At 42.4% G+C, this 20333-nt stretch overlaps 1 protein-coding gene across 1 annotated transcript in view; it reads left to right on the top strand.

Moving 5' to 3' along the window:
* usp43a (ubiquitin specific peptidase 43a) overlaps positions 1-20333 on the top strand; it is a 97770-nt gene that overhangs the window by 63890 nt on the left and 13547 nt on the right. Inside the window, exons 9-15 of the mRNA XM_034541899.1 lie at positions 911-1022; positions 5667-5770; positions 7181-7258; positions 7426-7555; positions 8549-8668; positions 12476-12725; positions 14015-14173. Coding sequence (XP_034397790.1) covers positions 911-1022; positions 5667-5770; positions 7181-7258; positions 7426-7555; positions 8549-8668; positions 12476-12725; positions 14015-14173 — 953 coding nt within the window. The remainder of the gene's footprint in view (positions 1-910; positions 1023-5666; positions 5771-7180; positions 7259-7425; positions 7556-8548; positions 8669-12475; positions 12726-14014; positions 14174-20333) is intronic.

Raw genomic sequence — 20333 nt, 5'->3', positions numbered from 1 at the left:
TCCATCCATCACCTAAATTCAAGGGCAGTTCTTGGTCAGGTGGCACATTTCGTGTGACTTTCCCTGCTCTCGTCGCTCTTCCACGATGGCTTTCCACGAGACGCTGCTAACCTGGCTGCGGGGATTCGCTCCAATTCGGCCACAAGAGTCACATTCAGCGATCACAGAGGCGTTTGACGGGGGGGCGAATTAGGTTCTTTAAATACCGACTCGGATAACTATTTCATTTATTTATTTTCTCTGTCTGTTTTAGCTCTTCCATTTCCCTAAACTGAAAGTCGTGGGTCTTTCCAAACTCTTGTGATTATTATGCGCAGCAACAACAAACAACAGCACCACAGTTCACAGAACTCCATGATGGCCGTGACATTGACTCGACGCCTCTCTGAAACACTGATGTTGTTCCTTCTGCTGCGTTAGTTTGAGCTAGGTGTACCTCCAGCAATGAACTGGCAATTAGGCGTGTGTTTGTAGCGCACGTGCGTGAACCTCGGGACTTTCATCTTCAGCCATGTATGTCTAACTAACCTCTAAGACATCCTGAAGTACTTGGCAAACGCAACACTGCGTCTCCCATTAACCTCACGCAGAAAAAGCCTCGGCTGGAGCCACTGCTGTGCAGTCGGCCTCCAGTGAACTCAGACACAGAGAACCCATTACGAGGCATCGATGCCTTGGTGATGCACAGGCTGGTTTCTCCCATTTATTTGGCCCCTGACCCCGCATAATGTCCCTTCGATCTGTCAGTTCTGGAGCCTTGAGGCACTTGACGCCTGACAGCTCGAACAGATGTGGCGACGGTGCAATTTTACTTTGAAATTAATTGATGTTAATGGATGACATTCCGAGATTAGCAATCTTTGTCATTTTCTCCCCTTTTTTTCTCTTTCCTCTCCTCTCCTCTCCTCAGGTTTGGACCTCCATTCCTCATGCGCGAGGACAGGAGCGTCTCCTGGGACCAGCTGCAGCAGAGCATCCTCAGCAAGCTCTATTATCTGATGCTGAATGGATCCCAGGCTCAGGTAATGGTCTCCCCCCCCCCAATAACACATCATCCACTCTATTGCTTTGCCCTCGAGAGTCGTTAAAAGTTTAATCCATTTTCATTACGGTTGGGTTCTGTGTTTGGATTAAATAGTTTTCATTATCTGTGTAAAAATGTCGGAAAATATCAAGCAAAAATAAATACCAGAAAAAAAGTTTTATGTGACTACAGTATTGTGTTGGCCAATAATTTATGAACTACTTTAGTTCTCTTTTTATAAATACCTCGTCACCTGGTTAATGCAATTCAAATGTAATAGTAGTTCATTTTGCGCTCCTAGTATTGAATGAACTGTCTGATTAAAAGCAAAGAGTTCACCCCGGGACACACACGCACACACACAGACGTGCACACACATGTTCGCCCGCGCACACGCACACACACACACACACACACACACAGACGTGCACACACATGTTCGCCCGCGCACACGCACACACAGACGTGCACACACATGTTCTCCCGCGCACACATACACACACACACACACACGGAGCGTAATAATGGTTAATGTGCTGAGCGTTAATTATGTCACCGCCCACTCAGAATCCAATAAGAATCCTCCTCTTTACCGCCATAAATGAAGCTCTATGTTTCAGAATAGTGAGTGGAGATAGAAGGCAGATTTTAATTACATTTTACTATAAAAAAAATTTTTGCAATTACTGCTCCATTCCTGAATATGCAACACGTCCCGCGGGTTTCACCCGGTTCGCACATCTCCAACGTTCAGGCGATCCGCGCGCCACGAGCCCTGAAACCCAGCGCTCCACTCTCACACGCACGGGCACTCACGCTGTCCCCGCCACTGGCCCTCCAGTTGCCACGGGCGACGCCACGGGGACAACAGGCAGCGTTTGAGGTGACCTTATCCACAGCGAGCAGCTTTTAAGCTTCATAAGACCAGAACTAAGGCTGGAGGAGAGAAGAGAAGTACCACCTTGTTATTTACTGATCGGATCAGTAAATAACAAGGTGGTACTCTTCTTAGAACCCAAGATGGGGATCAGTCTGATCCCCATCTTGGGTTCTAAGTTGCCTCCTCCAAGACTGTCTGGACAGAAAGGAGCTTGCAGAACATTTATTTCCTACACAATCACCAGTGTCTTTTAGTTGTAGATCGAGTGGGTATTTTCTGCTGACAAGGCCATTAATATAATAATAATGTTGCTGATTCTGTTCTCATTCCTAAAAGGAAAACAAACTGTTATAACTGTGCAATTTAGGCGCTTAAAATATAAACAACAATGTAGTTTCTGTTCTCCGTTTCCTTTAAGGGCAGAAAGTGTGCCATTACCGGTACTTTGGTTTAGATAAGATAATCCTTCATTCGTCCCACAGCAGGGAGATTTGTAGAAATTCTCTCTGCTTCTTTCAAGGTTTTTTTTATGCAACGTTGTGGTGCCACCCACAGGTTTATTCAGCGAAATACAACTTTCCTGTCGGGGAATGAAAAAAAAGGAAAACACGAGGTGTTCCTGCCTTGCATGCCGGTGGAGTAGATATCCGCACACTTGATCCTGTGCAGATAACACTTTTTATTTCACCATTCATGCTCTCCATCAGAGCAAACCCCCGCTCCTCTTGGCCAGCTCTGAGGAGCACATCAAAGTCAGCCCAGAGCGCTAATGCACTTGGCTGTGCGCTGCGGCCCGTGGATGGTCGCTGCCAAGTTTCAGGGCTGCTGGAAACGTTTCAACATGAAATGAGCTGAAGTTTGTTGTTAATGTGTTGGGAAACTTCCACACAGGCTTTTTGTCACCGCACCGTGGCCACTTTAAGAACTGAAATAGTTTAACCTTCACCAGAATGTTCCCCCATGACATTTCAGAGGACGCTTTTGTAAAAATAAACAGGTTTTTTAAAAATTATAACAGAAGGGAAATAACGTTTAAAATCTAAGTTGCAGTATTTGTTTCCTCTTAATTTCTGCTGCTTTTCAGTTGATTCCAAATCCTCTGAGACATTTTCCTAATTCAGTACTAGTCTACATTAATCCTTTTCATACCGGAAACCCAATCAGAGTTTTATATTACAGGTCATACAATACACCAGGCTCTTTTTTTACTCAAAACATACTTTCTTGGATAGTAATTTATCATTTTTGTTGTTTTTATAATTTTGAAAAAGAGAGGTTGCATTGTTTAGTGTCTTTCTTGAAACACGAGCCATACTGTGGTTTTTTACAGGGTTTAAAAATCCTCTCAGGTCCTATACTGAATATTAAATCAATCTGAACCTGCAGGGTGACGTTATTGATGAGGAGTTATGGATCATCTGTTGGAGGTGAACATTAATAATTAGCTTGAAGTTCTTTCAAAATATTCTGTCTTCTGAATTGATGTTAACATATTCATAAAACGTAAAACGTACCTCCGTTATTACCGTGTACGCTCTCAAATTCTCATAGTCACTTTTTGGTCTTGCTAGTTTGTTTGTACCTCACAGGCTGATGCAAGCTTTTGCTTCAAGGAACAGCGTGTTTGCATTTAAGGGGATCTATTGGCAGAAGTGAAATATAATAGAAATAAATATGCTTTTTTAAGTGCACAATCACCTGAAAATAAGAATCGTGTTTTTTTATGAGCCGCTCATACATACAGTATGTTGCCCAGAGCAGACAAACCAAACACTGGCTGTAGTAAGTCAGTCACAGTCAAATTAAAGATTACTTCTGCCTCTCATTCGTCGAAGCTTTTGAATCCTTAACTCTCCGGAGTTAATTGGAAAGGTTTACCGAAGTCTAATGTAATATACCTTAACAACATAGCTCTTCAGCATTATACTCCAGTAGATAGACAGACCATCTGAAATGCTCGCCCAGGCCCTTAAGTGTGAAAAGAGAGACTATTCCTCTTTCATTTGCTGCTTTTGGTGCCTAATAACCAGCCAATGTATGTATATGTATGCACGGCTGCAGTCTCTGCGCTCGATCGTCGTTCCGCTCAGAATGAACGCATTAGCAACCTGAGTCAGGGCTCTCGCCTTAACGCATTTTCTCTATTCCAGGAACAAGGAGGCGACTTTTTGCGTGACATATATGTAGAAATCAGGCCGGTGGTGTGATGTTCCGTGTCGATCCTGCAGGATTCGGGCCCCTAATTAAAGAGTTGTTTGGTTTACGAGGCACTTAGATGTTGTCCAAAGGCTAAAAAAGGTTCTTACAGGTGTTATGTTACTCTAAATGACTTATTCACGTCCATTAGGTCCATTCAAAAGGATTTAAATCCATTACCCATTAGGGTATACTGCTTTCTTGTTTCTCTCCTTTTAAATGACACATTTGTTTGCAGGACTCACTCTGGCCTTCTGCATCACTCCTCTTCATGCTTTAATGTTGTCAGAGACATCAAATAAAAATGTAAAAAACTACTGAGCAAATGCATCGTTATGGCCGTAATTCACTATTAGAACATTGAATATCTTTATTTATATAATATAATTAAATATTATCAATAATATGACATTCTTATTATGTGAATGACAACAAATGTTTTTTTGAAAAGTAGAAATAAAGAGGGTCATGATTGAGTGTTATATATTATAGACACAGTCCTGTCTCTCGACATGAAATGCAGCTAATTGGTGCTGAATGCAAGATAATGCTGTTATAGATATAATAATTGACCCCAGCAGCTATTTGCACTTTAAAACATGTCGGGAGTTTAACATTTTATTTGAATACGGGGGGGGGAATGTCATGAAGGGATGCGGTGAGAACAAAGCCTTTTACGAGGCGCTGCACAAACAGGGAAGGGCAGAATGATTCATCATCTGAGCGAAAGACAACTTATGAACACAAAAGGAAAACTTCCATCTGAACTGCCGTCAGAACGTTGCAGTGACATTTCTCACGCCTCTGGCTCTCCATCCCTCTCAAACATGAGCTGTGGCGCTTCAGAGGGACGCCATGCTACAGAATGTGGGGGTGTTATCCTGACTAGTCTGTCCTCAGGGAAAGCCTGTTGTCGTCACACTCATTGTTGCCCTGGAAAACCGTCGACCTGCTTCCCCAGTCATTGAAAACACATTGAAGATGAGCAAAAAAGTGAAATGTGCTGGAAATAAATATTTCAACGTTCTCCTATTTTCCTTTAGCTGAGACCGAACGACTAGACTGTCTATTAGAGCTCGCCAAAAACGGATAACATCGTCATCTGAAAGGGATTATGTTCAGGATCATTTAACGTTGCATTTGTTTATGGGCGAGTGCGTTAGCCCGCGGTTATGTTGTGGACACGCTGTGAACATCCCCCACAATTCACGCCGCATGGTAGCACATGCAGCTTGAAAGACTTTACATAACGGTAGAATTTATCCGATTTAATTTAATTTAATTTGCAGCCGCTAAAGCTGACGTGCTCGCCATCTTTTTTTTCTCTATTCTTTTTTTCCATCTACAGGTGTGTGTTTGCATTATTCTACGATCAATTTGGCATCATAGATATTTTGTTAGCTATGGTCATATTCTGCACTTCTGTGAAAATCAGACTTCCAAACAAAGGAACAGATTAGTCTACGGAGCGATCCCCGTCTGTCACAGCTAGTCCCGCAAAAATGATCTGGAGAAAAGAGTGTGATGTCCGTTGTGCTAATGTGTGTGTTGTTATCTCCCCTGCAGAAGGCTGGTGGGCTGTTTAAGATCAGAGTGGTGGGAGGATCGGACGCCTACAGCTACCTGTCCCCACAGGACAGCAGGCCGCTGTACCACCCGACGGTTGACAGGTCGGATACACACGCTTTGCGCGCACACACACACACACACACACACACGCGCGCGCGCACAACTCACACAAAGAAAAAACACCTTTCTGTTCAATGTATACCGACATGGACTCATACCTAAGCAACACGTAAGTTCTTCTTTGTGGGCTCAATAACACAGCATGGATTTCCAGTCAGTCGGCACATTGATGCATAATAGCACGTGCATCCTATAATACAGTACAGATAAAAACAATGCACGAATAAGGAGTTACTGATTACCACCAGTGGCCACATTGATGGATCGCTGCATGGTCACATAAGGCTGTAAACACAGAAAAATAACCATATCCCCCTAATAAAGGCACAGTCAGTAATCATGAGAAACTAGTTGTTGTTGTTGTTGTTTTAAAGATCCAATGGAAAAACCCAACCCAGCTGTAGCGTACACGGTTTTTGCATTCGACAAATTCCCCAAAACAAGAACACAACATGAGTTCTTTTGCAAAGATGAAGTGGAGCTCCTAACGAATCATTCATCTCCATCCAGACTACAGATGCCTTGCAAAAAAAAATATCAAAAGGAATTGAATTTTGTCAAGCGTTGTCAAAAACTAAACAAAATAGCCCGGGGCGAATGTTAAATCTGTCTTGGCCCTGTGTCAGCGCTGTTTTATCTTTCCTCCCGAGATCAAAGCGGGGACACCTTTCACCATGGCGGATGTGGAAAGCTTCACTTAGATGCATAAAAGAATGTGTTGTCCTTTACCTGAATACATTTATGACAGCACAAATCTGATATTGGGGAAGGTCTTGGTGCAGCTCGGATGCGTGGACACAGTCATGTGAGTCTTACATACAGAATCAGGTCTGGAACCTCTACAACGTCCTGGTCTGAGCTAAACCTGGAACCTCTCAAAATGCCAACGCCATGTCACGAAACACAAATGATATGTTTCTTCATGTCTATTAATAAAAATTTGAACAACAATGGCTCAGCATCAGACTTAGTATATTGATACGTAATGATGTGAAGTCAGGTCTCCCCTGCGGAGGATGGCCCTCATTTAATACTGTGTGTGTGCGTGTGTGTGTGTGTATGTGTGTGTGTGTGTGTGTGTATCAAGGTGAAATGAAATGAAAAGCAAAGACAACCTTGTCATTCGCTAAAGGACACACAGGTTTCAGCCTCCCTCAGTTACCCAATTGGCAATATATTTAGTCCTCTTTACTAATTTCCCTCCAGAGATCAATATGTTATACCGTTATTTACCGTTCACAATGTGCAATTGTTGTGTGACGTCTTCGCACAGTCGACTCGACAGGTAGGAACTCCGACTCCCGAGTGGTGTTCCATCGTGCTTCTTCTCGCAGGTGTTTCATCGTGTTCATAAGATGTGTGTCTGTGCTTTGTGTCCTGCTGTGTTGTAGAGCTCTGAAGTTCAGCGGCCCCGGTGGACCTCCTCACGTGAAGGTTGTCATTGAGTGGGAGACTACGACCAAAGAATGGTCAGCATCGCGCACAATCATTTCAACTTCTGATGTCGAGGAAACAAACATGGAGGCAGAGCGCGGGGCTGTGGTGCATGTCTTCATGTGTGTGTGTGTGTGTGTGTGTGTGTGTGTGTGTGTGTGTCTGTGTCTGTGTCTGTGTCTGTGTGTGTGTGTGTCTCCAGTCTCTTTGGCAGCATCCAGGAGGAGGTGATCAAGGACGCGGAGAGTGTGAGGAGCCAGCAGCAGCAGCACCTGCAGCAGCACAGCTGTACGTTGGACGAGTGCGTTCAGCTGTATACCAAAGAAGAGCAGGTGAGACGAGAACAAGACAACTCTGTCTTGGAGTGGCCTGCTGTGCCAAGTCCTAATCGCTAATCGTTGTATGTAAACGATACATATGATGTTGATATGAGATGATCATATTTATTTCTCAATGTATGTATACAACTTGGGGGGAGGGGGCCGAGTAGCATAAAGCAGAGGGAGCTTTGTAGAATCTGATGAATTGTGTCAAGTGGTGTCACTTGAGTCGATGTCAGTTGGGCCTGAAAAGTAGTAAAAGTTTGAAAATGAAAAGGTCTGAGGTCGTGGAGTTAGAAAGACGCGAGGTTACCGGTACGGCACGTTATCGCCGATCGAGCCTTTCCGAAGTTGTAATGTGTTGAGTTTTAACAAGAAGAAATAGTGTGAAATAAAAAAAGTCATGTTTTGTCATATTCTGGAATGTGACAGTGTCCAATGTTAAATGGTCTTCTAAAATAAAAGCAATGACACGCTTATGAGAAAAACATATAAGTGCAATGGCCGTCTACTTTAGAGAGCCCCGATTACCAATTGTCTCTCTTCTCTAAGTGGGAGGAGCTATGAGTGAGACCCGAGTGAGAGCAAACAAGGGGACAATCAAGGGAATTGGGATGTGCCTTCGTCGCGTCTGTCTTTTTCTTTTCTTCCACTATATTAATCAGGTCTGTGTTTGACAATCATTTTCCTTGTCGGAAAACATCGCAGAGCGAGTATTCATTTCGCCCGCGTGCTTATTACGTTTTAACAAGTCCACGGAGCCCTGCTTGCAACTATAGCAACAACAGACAGACATAGAAATGGGGATAACTGTTTCATGGTTAAGGCAGGATTGTGCTACAAAATCAGTCAGTCGGGTTGGTTATTAATTTTTGATGGAATCTTTTCAGAGAAGTCAGTGTGAAGAGCACAGACGAAATGACCACAAATATCAATAAACGTGTTACGTTTCTGCTCAGAGTTTGATTTCGTTCACCGTGTAATGGGTCCTTCCACTGATTCCAGCTTGCCCCGGACGACGCCTGGAAGTGTCCGCACTGTAAACAGCTTCAGCAGGGCATGGTGAAGATGAGCCTGTGGACTCTCCCCGACATACTCATCCTCCACCTCAAGCGCTTCCGACAGGTACGTGTACGTGCAGAGGCCTCCGGGGGGAAACGGGCCTTCTGGTTAACCGTGCATCAAAACATTTACCTCTTAAAGCTGTCGATGTTTTTCAATTGATCAAATGACTGGTGTCACTCGCAGTGACAAAGACCCACTCCACAATGTTCCAGGTTTTCTGGATATATGTGTAAAGGCCATTGTTTGTAAACACATTTCTCATGACAGTCAATATTGTGTTTACAAGGGTATTCTGAACCCCTCCCCCCCCCCAACAAAAAAAGCGATTTAAAGCAGCTTCTAAGGAAACTTTTGAAATTTCATCCGGCGCTTTCTGCTTAATTGTGTTTTGTTGTGCTGCTGCCTTTCTGTGAGGAGTGAACTGAATAACTTCAATGGCTCATGTTGAAGAAAAAAGTCTCTCTTAGTAATTGCTGCATCAAATATCTGACAGTTTGAGAGGATATAAGTGAGGGGGGGGGGTATGTGCTGAGCGAGAAATGCATTAACAGATAAGTAACATGGATATTGCACTGGGAGATGGAATATGGAAATGTGGGCTGCAAAATAAGAGGACACCCGGTCCTCTTTCCAGCAGGGTTGTAAACAAAATGGCATATCATATGTTGAATGTCCGCCCTTCTTTTTTTAAAATAGTAACCGACACCCTCCTCCCCGATTGCTCCTTACCAGAATGCAACGACCTCGGGGAACTCAGCTGCGGAAATAAGTTAGGGGTCAATCCCACGTATCCATCATCTCAGTTTTTCCGAATTCAGCTGTACACAACAAAAGCCGAGTGAAACATTCTGCTGGTGTACGTAGAGAGAAAGTATCTCGAGGAGTTCAAAACCCCCATTTTATCAGTACCGATACTTTACGATGGACAAGGACGGCGGCACTCGCTTACTTCCACTCGCCGCAGGCAGAGCGGGAGGGTTTTTCTCTCTCTGTCTGGCTGCAGATACAGTACAAGTGCTCTTGGTGTAGCCGAGGGTTACGAGGGCAATACAATAACAACACCGTCGTCTTAACCCTTCATTCCTCCGGCCATGACAACATACGCATCACTGCTTATGAAAAGGGCACATGAATTCAACTCGTAGTTTGCCACTTAGTTTCTTTCTCCAGTCCCGGTTGGATATTCAAATGTATTAAGACACTATGGTACAATGAAATGTTTTTGATGGCTTCTTTTCCACATCCTCCACTGCCTTGCATTGAAAGGACACAAAATAAAACTCATCAAAGTCATCTCCAATAATTATTTAAATCAGGGAGAGACCAGTTAGATAAAGAAAGGATGCATGTTTATTGTTAACAGATGATATGAAATGATGAAGTCTCAGAGTCTTTGGCGCTTGGACTCTGCGGGGAGATTTGCAATTGATGGCCGACGCCCCGATCAGCAACGAGAATGAGATTTCTTTCGCCGCTCCGTGTTTTCGGGCAACGATTGAAACCTCCCGGTAGAGCCACGATCTCTCGAGGCGGAGCCTTCGCCAAAGCTGATTCTAAACCAGGTGTTGGAAGTAATTAGACATTCTGTCACATTGGGGAACGCACAGGTGCGATTAATACAACTGAGACGGCTTCGGGCTCACTGGGACGCTTGATGAGAGCAGAGCCTTCGTTAGCGTTATTTGCAACACCTGTGCTTTTCCTCGTTCAAATGAGTGCTGTGTAAAAGTTTTTTTAATTAATTTATTTTTTATTTGTGTGTGTGTGTGACCATTTAATCCCTAATTGCTTCTCAGTAAATTGGTACAGGGTAGCGCATTGAGGCTGTATTTATGTTTGGATTCATGCGATTTATTTGTGCTTCAAGATTAGTATTTGAGTAATTGCTTCTTTATCACAATACTCTCCCATATCTTGGTGCTTGAAGATGATCTCCACAGTGGTATCTGAGGATCTCATGGTGAAGTAAGGGACATTGGGCAAGAAGAGATCTGAAAGATAACTCCCTCAGGGCTTTGTATGTGATCAATAATACCTTAGCCAGTGTGAGAAAGTCAAGCTCCACGTGAGATTGTTGCCGATTCCAGAGAGGGAGAGAAATCAAGGAAAGTAATCAAATCAACTATTTATGAAAGTGTGGCAAAACGATATATTCTGTATTTTTGGGAGAAATGGTCTAATCCTTAAAAAGTAGGGGTGAGAAGCGGGATTTACCGATTAACTTAACACGCTTGTCAAAAACATGGAACCGGTTTTGATAAACATAGACACCAATATGTCTGCAGTGATGAGTTATTGAATGGGACGGAGAACCAAGACTGATATTTGGGTGATTGATCTTGACTTATGATCAATATCTCTGTCTGAATCAGCATTTCGCTTCAGGGAATTTTGTGACATCCCCTTGTGGATGTCATGAATACAATATATAATATAATATATAACAGAAACATTGATCAGACTGTGGCTGTTGGAAGAGACACGATCAAAGGAGCGAGGGCATCAGCCACTGTCTGTAACATCCCCGCCTCCAAAGTCTCAAAAGGTCAACTTGACGAATGAGTGAGTGTTGAGTAGTTGCAAGTGCGTAGGAAGGGTCGAGCTTGTGCTCGTTACAGCCCAACGTTTGGGGGGGGGGGCATTTGTTCACACATAGCAGAAATGCACCACATCTACAGCGAGGATGTACTGGGGGTCGCAGCTTAGAGAGAGCTGAGTCATCATCTCCGTAAAATGGAAACGGATTGTCAGGGCAGCAGACGTGGAGATCTCCAATATGAACCGAATGAAGTTGTCCAAACCATAGATAACAAATATAAAACGTTAGTGCTACTGTCATAATGCCTGCTGTCACTGCGCCAGCCTACACATTGATATTGATATCATGGCCTCTGACGCCTTGTTAATCGGCCTCATTTGACGACACACATTTACAACAAGGGTATATCATATTTTGTTATAGCCTAAATTATACATACTGTATAATAAAATGTTCTCTTTATTTTAAAGATACAGTACTGTTATATATATGTATATATTTAAGGAATATACCATTAACAATATACATAGTGTGCAAATGCAAGTTTTACCTTCTTTTTTTTTTTTTTAAATCACTGCCCTTCAAAATATCTTTTTATTTCACATTCGGCTCTGCTCTACCTCCCCCACAACTTCTGACTCTTTGAAATGACACGTACCAAGAAATAATGTTAGCAGCCAAGGTAAGCCCGAGCCCGAGCTCGACCTTTGCCTAGTGCTAGATTGGCACCCCTCTGCCTCATCTGACAAGTAGGTGGCACCATGCTGCGCCCTGAGCTCAGTCGGGCCCCCTGGGTCAAACCGCTGCCACGGCCATCAAGCCTTTCCCTGCAAATTCCGCTGCGAATTTTCTCAGCCTCTGCACTAGAATTCAGTCAATCACTCGGTTGGACTCCATGCCGAGGACCAGCTCTGCACAGGAGACTTATCCAGAAGCCAGCAACCCACACAACACAGTTCTGGAGGTTGTAGGCGGATGCAGAACTTCCCACTATGATCAGGTGCCAGCCCCAAGAGGGGGAAAGGAGCTTCAATAGTGAAGAATGATTTGAAGGGACAATTAAGCAGACGTGCATGTCTGCTTAATTCTAATCAGACCCTGAAGTGATACAGAAAGTCACAAGCTGATGTTTTTGTTACGCTCAGATCCAGCTGCAACATCTCTGATAGGGCGGTCGTCAAAAGTACATGAGCATGCTTGTCGCAACATTAATTTGACAGCTGCTCAATCAGTTGATTTCCGTTCGATCCACTCCTCATAGATCGTCACGTGAACATGTGTGTTATTTTTCATTACCTGCACATATGAATAAAAACGTTTTGCAACAGGTCGGCGAGCGAAGGAACAAGCTGTCGACCCTGGTGCGCTTCCCCCTGACTGGTTTGGACATGGCCCCCCATGTGGTGAAGAGGAGTCAGAGCATGAGGAACCTGAACTTAGGGGCCTGGCCACCGCCCTGGAAGCAGCCGTCAGGCCAACGTCACCAACCTGCCGACGTGATCCTCCCATACGACTATCTGTACGATCTCTACGCTGTGTGCAACCACCACGGAGGAATGCACGGAGGACATTATACTGGTATGGATTTGATACATTACTCATGTTCAATAGAGATTATGTCACCCTCTCATCAGCAGCCACATTGAGCCATTGTTCTTGCCCATTCTTCATAAGTGGGATTTACAGAGTAGGTGTCCTTTATCTGGAATTAATGATCACCCTGCAGCCAATCAGAAGCCACTCTCTACGCAGACCATGATATAAGCTTGAATAAAACACTTAAAAAGTCTAAAAGTGGCTCTTTGAATACAACTCTTTGACAATGTGTGATGGATTTTCAGTAATTACCCATTCAGGTGCTAATAATGCCAGTGTGTGGAGGACCACTAATGAGTCCAACCGTAATACTGAAGTCACTGGCTTTTTCATTTCATTTTATTTTCTCATAGTTCAAGGAACAGCCTTACAGAACTAAACGATAATATGATTAGTAATTTATAATATGGCACACAAAAATGTAAGATTTTACCAAGAAACAACTGGGCCGAATGAGAATGAGGAACTTAATGCTAAGAACCATTAGTTAGAGTAAAGTCTAAATCAATTTTTTTTTATTTCTAATGATTAGTACACAATTAGTTATTTGAAGAATTATATAGTGGATCATGATGAGTAACTAGATAACAGACTAGGAGATCCTAGTCATTAGGTAATAATTAGTTTATAGCTGTGAATGGATCAAACTGACCACTTCCTTTATGAGTCATTCCTGATTAACTTTGAAGCCCAAAACTAGTAACGACTCATCAATTACGCATTAGTAGTACAAACTGTAGTACTCTATTATCTCATTATCCACTATATTATCCTTCATTCTGAGTTATTTGGGAAGTATATTCCTTCAGTTCTTAGGAGTCCCTTGCAGTCTGGGTCAAACAGGTGAGGCAAAGCCAGGTGTGTAATTGGTTTGTGTGGAGCCACAGCACGGAGGCGAACATCCAGGAGAATTGGAGCTGGCAGGAGATGAGGAAAGGGATGCAGTCGCCTCCATGACAGCTGGCTTGACAGTCGCCTCCTGTCTCTGGGTCTTTTTGCCTGAAACCTCACCTTGGAGTTGTATTGGTGCTGGGTTCTCTGTGTGTCATGCCTGAGCACAATATAGCTGCATTGGTTGTATGTGATATCACATATCTGTGCCTCTTCATGACCACTTTCCTTCCTGTTTCATCTCAAGCAGATTAAGTTTGCTCATTTATGATGCGTTGGACAAATATGAAGGAATGAGTCTGGCATCAACAAATCCCATTAAAACCACTTTAGCCTCTTCCTCCACAAAGCAGATTTGAAGTGGTCATTTTCTAACCCAGCTTACTGTAGGAACTCGGTGGACGCGCAGTGGTACAGCTACGACGACAGCAGCGTGGACCCGGTGCCAGAGGAGGAAGTGTGCACCAGAGGAGCCTACATCCTTTTCTACCAGAGGCGCAACACCATTCCTCCATGGTCGGCCAGTTGCTCCGTCAGAGGTATGATGTCGAATGACTGTAGCAAACAGGAATTAATCGATGTTGAATGTTTGAATTGATGCGTTCACAATACACACTGCTAGTATATTCCTTGAGCCTGAGTCTGATTAAACCTTCTAATAAATCAGCTGATTCCACCAGTCATGTGAGCCACAACGTAATCAGAGAATAGACTGTTCTGTAGTTGAGCCAACCCCTAATCAGAAGACATTTTACTGGGCATGAAACCCGTAACCTGCTACATCTGCAGTTCCTTCTCACACTGCTCTGCAAGATCTGTGCATGTCGAAATAACAGCTACCCAGACAAAACACCCACTCTTAAATTATGTCTCCAAGGCGACAAGTGCTTTTTAATCGCCCTCAGAGTTTCAGTTACCTCTCTGCTATATTTACAATGAGAATGTTACATATCCTAAATGTACATTCAAGCACAAGTGTGGTTGATTTGGAGACAGCCGCTCATGCTCTTTGTGTCCCAGGGGGCTTTGTCGAAAGAGGTTAATATGCATAAATGTGTATTGTCAAAATACCCTTTTTTGATTGTCAGAGTATAATAATGCATTTAATTTATAAAGCGCTTTTCGTGATACTCAAAGACACTTCACATAATTATAACATCCTAAAACCTAAAAATAAATAAATAAGAATAGCTCAAATACAGGTAAAACAAATAAAACCAATGGGGACTTTCTGAGTCGCTCGGACCCTGATAAGAAAACAAAAACAAAAACAAACAGTCACACATTAAAAGCAGTTCTGAACAGGTGGGTTTTGATTTGCGATTTGAAGAAGGAAAGATCAGTGCAGTCTCGGATGAGTTTGGGGAGAGAGTTCCAGAGGGAGGGGTCAGATATGGAGAAGGCTCTGTCCCCCCACGTCCGGTGCTTGGTCCTATGTGGGATGGACAGGAGATCATCAGAGGAGCGGAGCCGACGGGATGGAGTGTGGTGGTGGAGTATAGGTGTCGCTACCAGGAAATGTTCTCTCAGCTCATTTCAAGTGTACATTGCTTAGTTCATCAAAAGCCTTTTTCCCTGTTCTACGCCTGCGCGGCCTCTCCGTGTGGAAAACACCTGGAAGAGCGTGCACACGACACGGGGGATGAGAACGGTGGCGCTGTAACATACAATGTTTGTGTCGTTTTGTCGAGTAATAATAAGTGGACTGTTCGTCATAACTGCCTTTTTTAATTTGTGGGCAAATATAATATGATTTTACGCGGCAAACATTTCCTGAAGAATTCATTGTTCAGACGAAGAAAATGTGTAAATAATGATTAAGCTGATTTTCTTTTTTAATAATAGGCCAAAATGGTCAACAGTTGCATAGTTTTAAGTACAAAAACGTCACATTATTTTGTGAGTGGATCCCTATACCCAATATCTACTAGTATCTTTTACTCAGTATAGAAATTCTGTAATTGTCTTTTTATCCTGCTGTATTATATGTAGACGGCTCCTGACTGGGACGCTGCCCCTGACACAGAATTCATAGCACAGCTCTGCATGCATCCATTTAATATATCATAGAGCGATACTATAGGCTACAAATAACACAGGTAAGCACTTTAAGTACATGTAATATCAAAAAATTACTTTTGATACTTGAGTACAGTAAATATCAGATACTTTAAGAATTTTACTCAAGTAATATTCTCATAGGTGACTTTCACTTTAACTGGAGTCATTTTCCAGTAAGGCATTGTTTTGGGTACACTGCTTGATTCCTGGTCTAACGTGACCGTCCCCCCACTTTTCCCCTAGACTAAAAAGAGGGCGTAACACTGGTCTAACGTGATCATTTTGTACCTCCTGGTCTAACGTGACCTTTTCTTATTTCCCGGTTATTTTCTGGTCTAACGTGACTTAATAATTCCCTGGTCTAAGGTGACCCGTTTCTTAATTCTTGGTCTAAGGTGACCCGTTTCTTAATTCTTGGTCTAAGGTGACCGTTTCTTAATTCTTGGTCTAAGGTGACCGTTTCCTAATTCTTGATCTAAGGTGACCGTTTCTTAATTCTTGTTCTAAGGTGACCCGTTTCTTAATTCTTGGTCTAAGGTGACCGTACCTGATTTTTGGTCTAAGGTGACCGTTTTGTATCTGCTGGTCTAACGTGACCCGTTTCTTAATTCTTGGTCTAAGGTGACCGTACCTGATTTTTGGTCTAAGGTGACCGTTTTGTATCTGCTGGTCTAACGTGACCCGTTTCTTTTGTTATTTTATGCAGCAACAACTTATCATGTCAGCAGAAAAATGGCTTGATATTAATTTAACATTTTGATAAAGTCCATGTGGTACAATTTCTAAGAAATAAGAGATATCTAGAAATATCTATAGCTGTGGCTCTGGGCTCACCAGCTATTTTTGACTTTAGACTTTTTGACACCGAAATTCAAGGTTTATTGACATGTTTCAACATGTGCAAGATTAACAGAGTATTAAAACATATTTTTTTAAAGTGGATTAAAAATCATATTGAAGTAAAAAATTAAAGAAAAGATTACATTTTTTTTTTAAATTTTATTATTTTGAAAGCAGCAGCAGCAGCTCCTGACCCATCCCGAGCTCTCTAAGAAAACGAGAAAAAAACTCCCCAAAATGGGAAGAAATCTCGGAAAGGGCAATTCAAAGAGAGATCCCCTCTTCTCGGACGGATGGACCTGTGACTGGATCTGAAAAAAAAGACAATTGTTAGAACATAAATAATATAATGTGAGTACAATTAAAACATCTATCTATCTATAGTGTAGCTTATGTTTAAATATAAATTAAGACGTGTGTGTGTGTAGTGTGATACTCTCTCAGCCACGGGTGATTCCTCAGTTGCTCCAGGGTGAAACGCTGATCTGGGTCCACATGCATGTAACTCTGGGGGGACGTGGGTACCTAAAATATACAGACATAATAAAAAGACAGTGAGGAGAAATATTATTTATTACTATTATAGATAAATATACCAGTATCATATTTGTGGTATTGTTATTGAGGACCTATTGTTCTTAAAACGTTTATTATTATTACCGTACGAGTTTTTGCCGCAATCTATGTTCTTAATCAGATCAGTTTATAATTTTGGTCGAATCAAAAGACGTTCATAAAAGCTTAAAGGTTCCTTCAAACGACTGCACCCCCCTACGTTGTCACCTTTTTCACCCCTTATGAGTTCGCAGGTATGCTTTTTTTTAACCTGGGGACCAGAGGGATTAAATGTATTCCAGCTGTGTGACTCTAGTATCCCTGATCCGGGACCAGCCTTTATAGTGGAGATGATTTGAGGCCCGCAGCTATTATGGGATTTACGGTAATGTTCCTCCCGTGGAACAGGGAAATGCCAGATTTTGAACAATCTCACGGTTTGGGCAGCGCCTAGGCTCCTGGCCGCAGTCTGCCCACATTTATATTATAATTAGCTGAATACGTGATTGGCCAATCAGTGTTAAGATGATTAAGATGTCAACAGCGTCTTCATTGGGGGGTTAGGGTTAGCTTGGATGTCGGCCTGCAACATCTACTGCTGCGATGTTTTGCACGGTGTATCGATACTAAAATGGTACCGCGGTACCTATACGTTAAAAAAGATACGATTTTGCATATGTTTTGTATCGCTGCTTAATTAAAATAGCGCGATCAGAGCGGACGCACTGTTCTGCTCCATGTCATGCTGTCTGCACGCATTGACTGCAAGGGGAGACAGTTTTCATTAATATCTTGCTGTATTAATACTAATATTAATGCCATTTGTTAAGTGTTCAAAAGGCTGGGCAGGAATAAAATGGTAAAAAGGGAACCGTACAGATGTTTTATTTATTACTATTATAGATAAATATACCAGTATCGTATTTGTGGTATTGGTATTGAGGACCTATTGTTCTTAAAACGTTTATTATTATTATTACCGTACGAGTTTTTGTCGCAATCTATGTTCTTAATCAGATCAGTTTATAATTTTGGTCGGATCAAAAGACCGTCGTTATAAAAGCTTAAAGGTATGTTGATCAGATCTTTTGAGTCATCTTGACTGGAAATGACGGGACCAGCCTTTTATAGTGGAGATTATTTGAGGCCCGCAGCTATTATGGGATTTACGGTAATGTTCCTCCCGTGGAACAGGGAAATGCCAGAGATTGAACAATCTCACGGTTTGGGCAGCGCCTAGGCTCCTGGCCGCAGTCTGCCCATATTTATATTATAATTAGCTGAATACGTGATTGGCTGAATCGTGTATTGATCAGATCTTTTGAGTCATCTTGACTGGAAATGATGGGACCAGCCTTTATAGTAGAGAGAATTTGAGGACCGCCGCTATTACGGATTTAAGGTCATGTTTCTCCCGTGGAACAGGGAAATGCCAGATTTTGAACAATGTTAAGGTTTGGGCAGCGCCTAGGCTCCTGGCCACAGTCTGCCCATATTTATATTATAATTAGCTGAATACGTGATTGGCCAATCAGTGTTAAGATGGTTAAGATGTCAACAGCGTCTTCATTGGGGGGTTAGGGTTAGCTTGGATGTCGGCCTGCAACATCTACTGCTGCGATGTTTTGCACGGTGTATCGATACTAAAATGGTACCGCGGTACCTATACGTTAAAAAAGATACGATTTTGCATATGTTTTGTATCGATGCTTAATTAAAATAGCGCGATCAGAGCGGACGCACTGTTCCGCTCCATGTCATGCTGTCTGCACGCATTGACTGCAAGGGGAGACAGTTTTCATTAATATCTTGCTGTATTAATACTAATATTAATGCCATTTGTTAAGTGTTCAAAAGGCTGGGCAGGAATAAAATGGTAAAAAGGGAACCGTACAGATGTTTTATTTATTACTATTATAGATAAATATACCAGTATTGTATTTGTGGTATTGGTATTGAGGACCTATTGTTCTTAAAACGTTTATTATTATTATTACCGTACGAGTTTTTGTCGCAATCTATGTTCTTAATCAGATCAGTTTATAATTTTGGTCGGATCAAAAGACCGTCGTTATAAAAGCTTAAAGGTATGTTGATCAGATCTTTTGAGTCATCTTGACTGGAAATGACAGGACCAGCCTTTATAGTAGAGATTATTTGAGGACCGCAGCTATTATGGGATTTACGGTAATGTTCCTCCCGTGGAACAGGGAAATGCCAGATTTTGAACAATCTCACGGTTTGGGCAGCGCCTAGGCTCCTGGCCGCAGTCTGCCCACATTTATATTATAATTAGCTGAATACGTGATTGGCTGAATCGTGTATTGATCAGATCTTTTGAGTCATCTTGACTTGAAATGACGGGACCAGCCTTTATAGTAGAGATTATTTGAGGCCCGCAGCTATTATGGGATTTACGGTAATGTTCCTCCCGTGGAACAGGGAAATGCCAGATTTTGAACAATCTCACGGTTTGGGCAGCGCCTAGGCTCCTGGCCGCAGTCTGCCCACATTTATATTATAATTAGCTGAATACGTGATTGGCCAATCAGTGTTAAGATGATTAAGATGTCAACAGCGTCTTCATTGGGGGGTTAGGGTTAGCTTGGATGTCGGCCTGCAACATCTACTGCTGCGATGTTTTGCACGGTGTATCGATACTAAAATGGTACCGCGGTACCTATACGTTAAAAAAGATACGATTTTGCATATGTTTTGTATCGCTGCTTAATTAAAATAGCGCGATCAGAGCGGACGCACTGTTCTGCTCCATGTCATGCTGTCTGCACGCATTGACTGCAAGGGGAGACAGTTTTCATTAATATCTTGCTGTAATAATACTAATATTAATGCCATTTGTTAAGTGTTCAAAAGGCTGGGCAGGAACAAAATGGTAAAAAGGGAACCGTACAGATGTTTTATTTATTACTATTATAGATAAATATACCAGTATCGTATTTGTGGTATTGGTATTGAGGACCTATTGTTCTTAAAACGTTTATTAATATTATTACCGTACGAGTTTTTGTCGCAATCTATGTTCTTAATCAGATCAGTTTATAATTTTGGTCGGATCAAAAGACCGTCGTTATAAAAGCTTAAAGGTATGTTGATCAGATCTTTTGAGTCATCTTGACTGGAAATGACAGGACCAGCCTTTATAGTAGAGATTATTTGAGGGCCGCAGCTATTATGGGATTTACGGTAATGTTCCTCCCGTGGAACAGGGAAATGCCAGAGATT

The sequence above is a fragment of the Cyclopterus lumpus genome, chromosome 1, assembly GCF_009769545.1.
Source record: "Cyclopterus lumpus isolate fCycLum1 chromosome 1, fCycLum1.pri, whole genome shotgun sequence".
Classification (NCBI taxonomy): domain Eukaryota; kingdom Metazoa; phylum Chordata; class Actinopteri; order Perciformes; family Cyclopteridae; genus Cyclopterus; species Cyclopterus lumpus.
The sequence above is the reverse complement of the archived record's forward strand: the minus strand, read 5'-3'. Positions and strand labels throughout refer to the sequence as shown.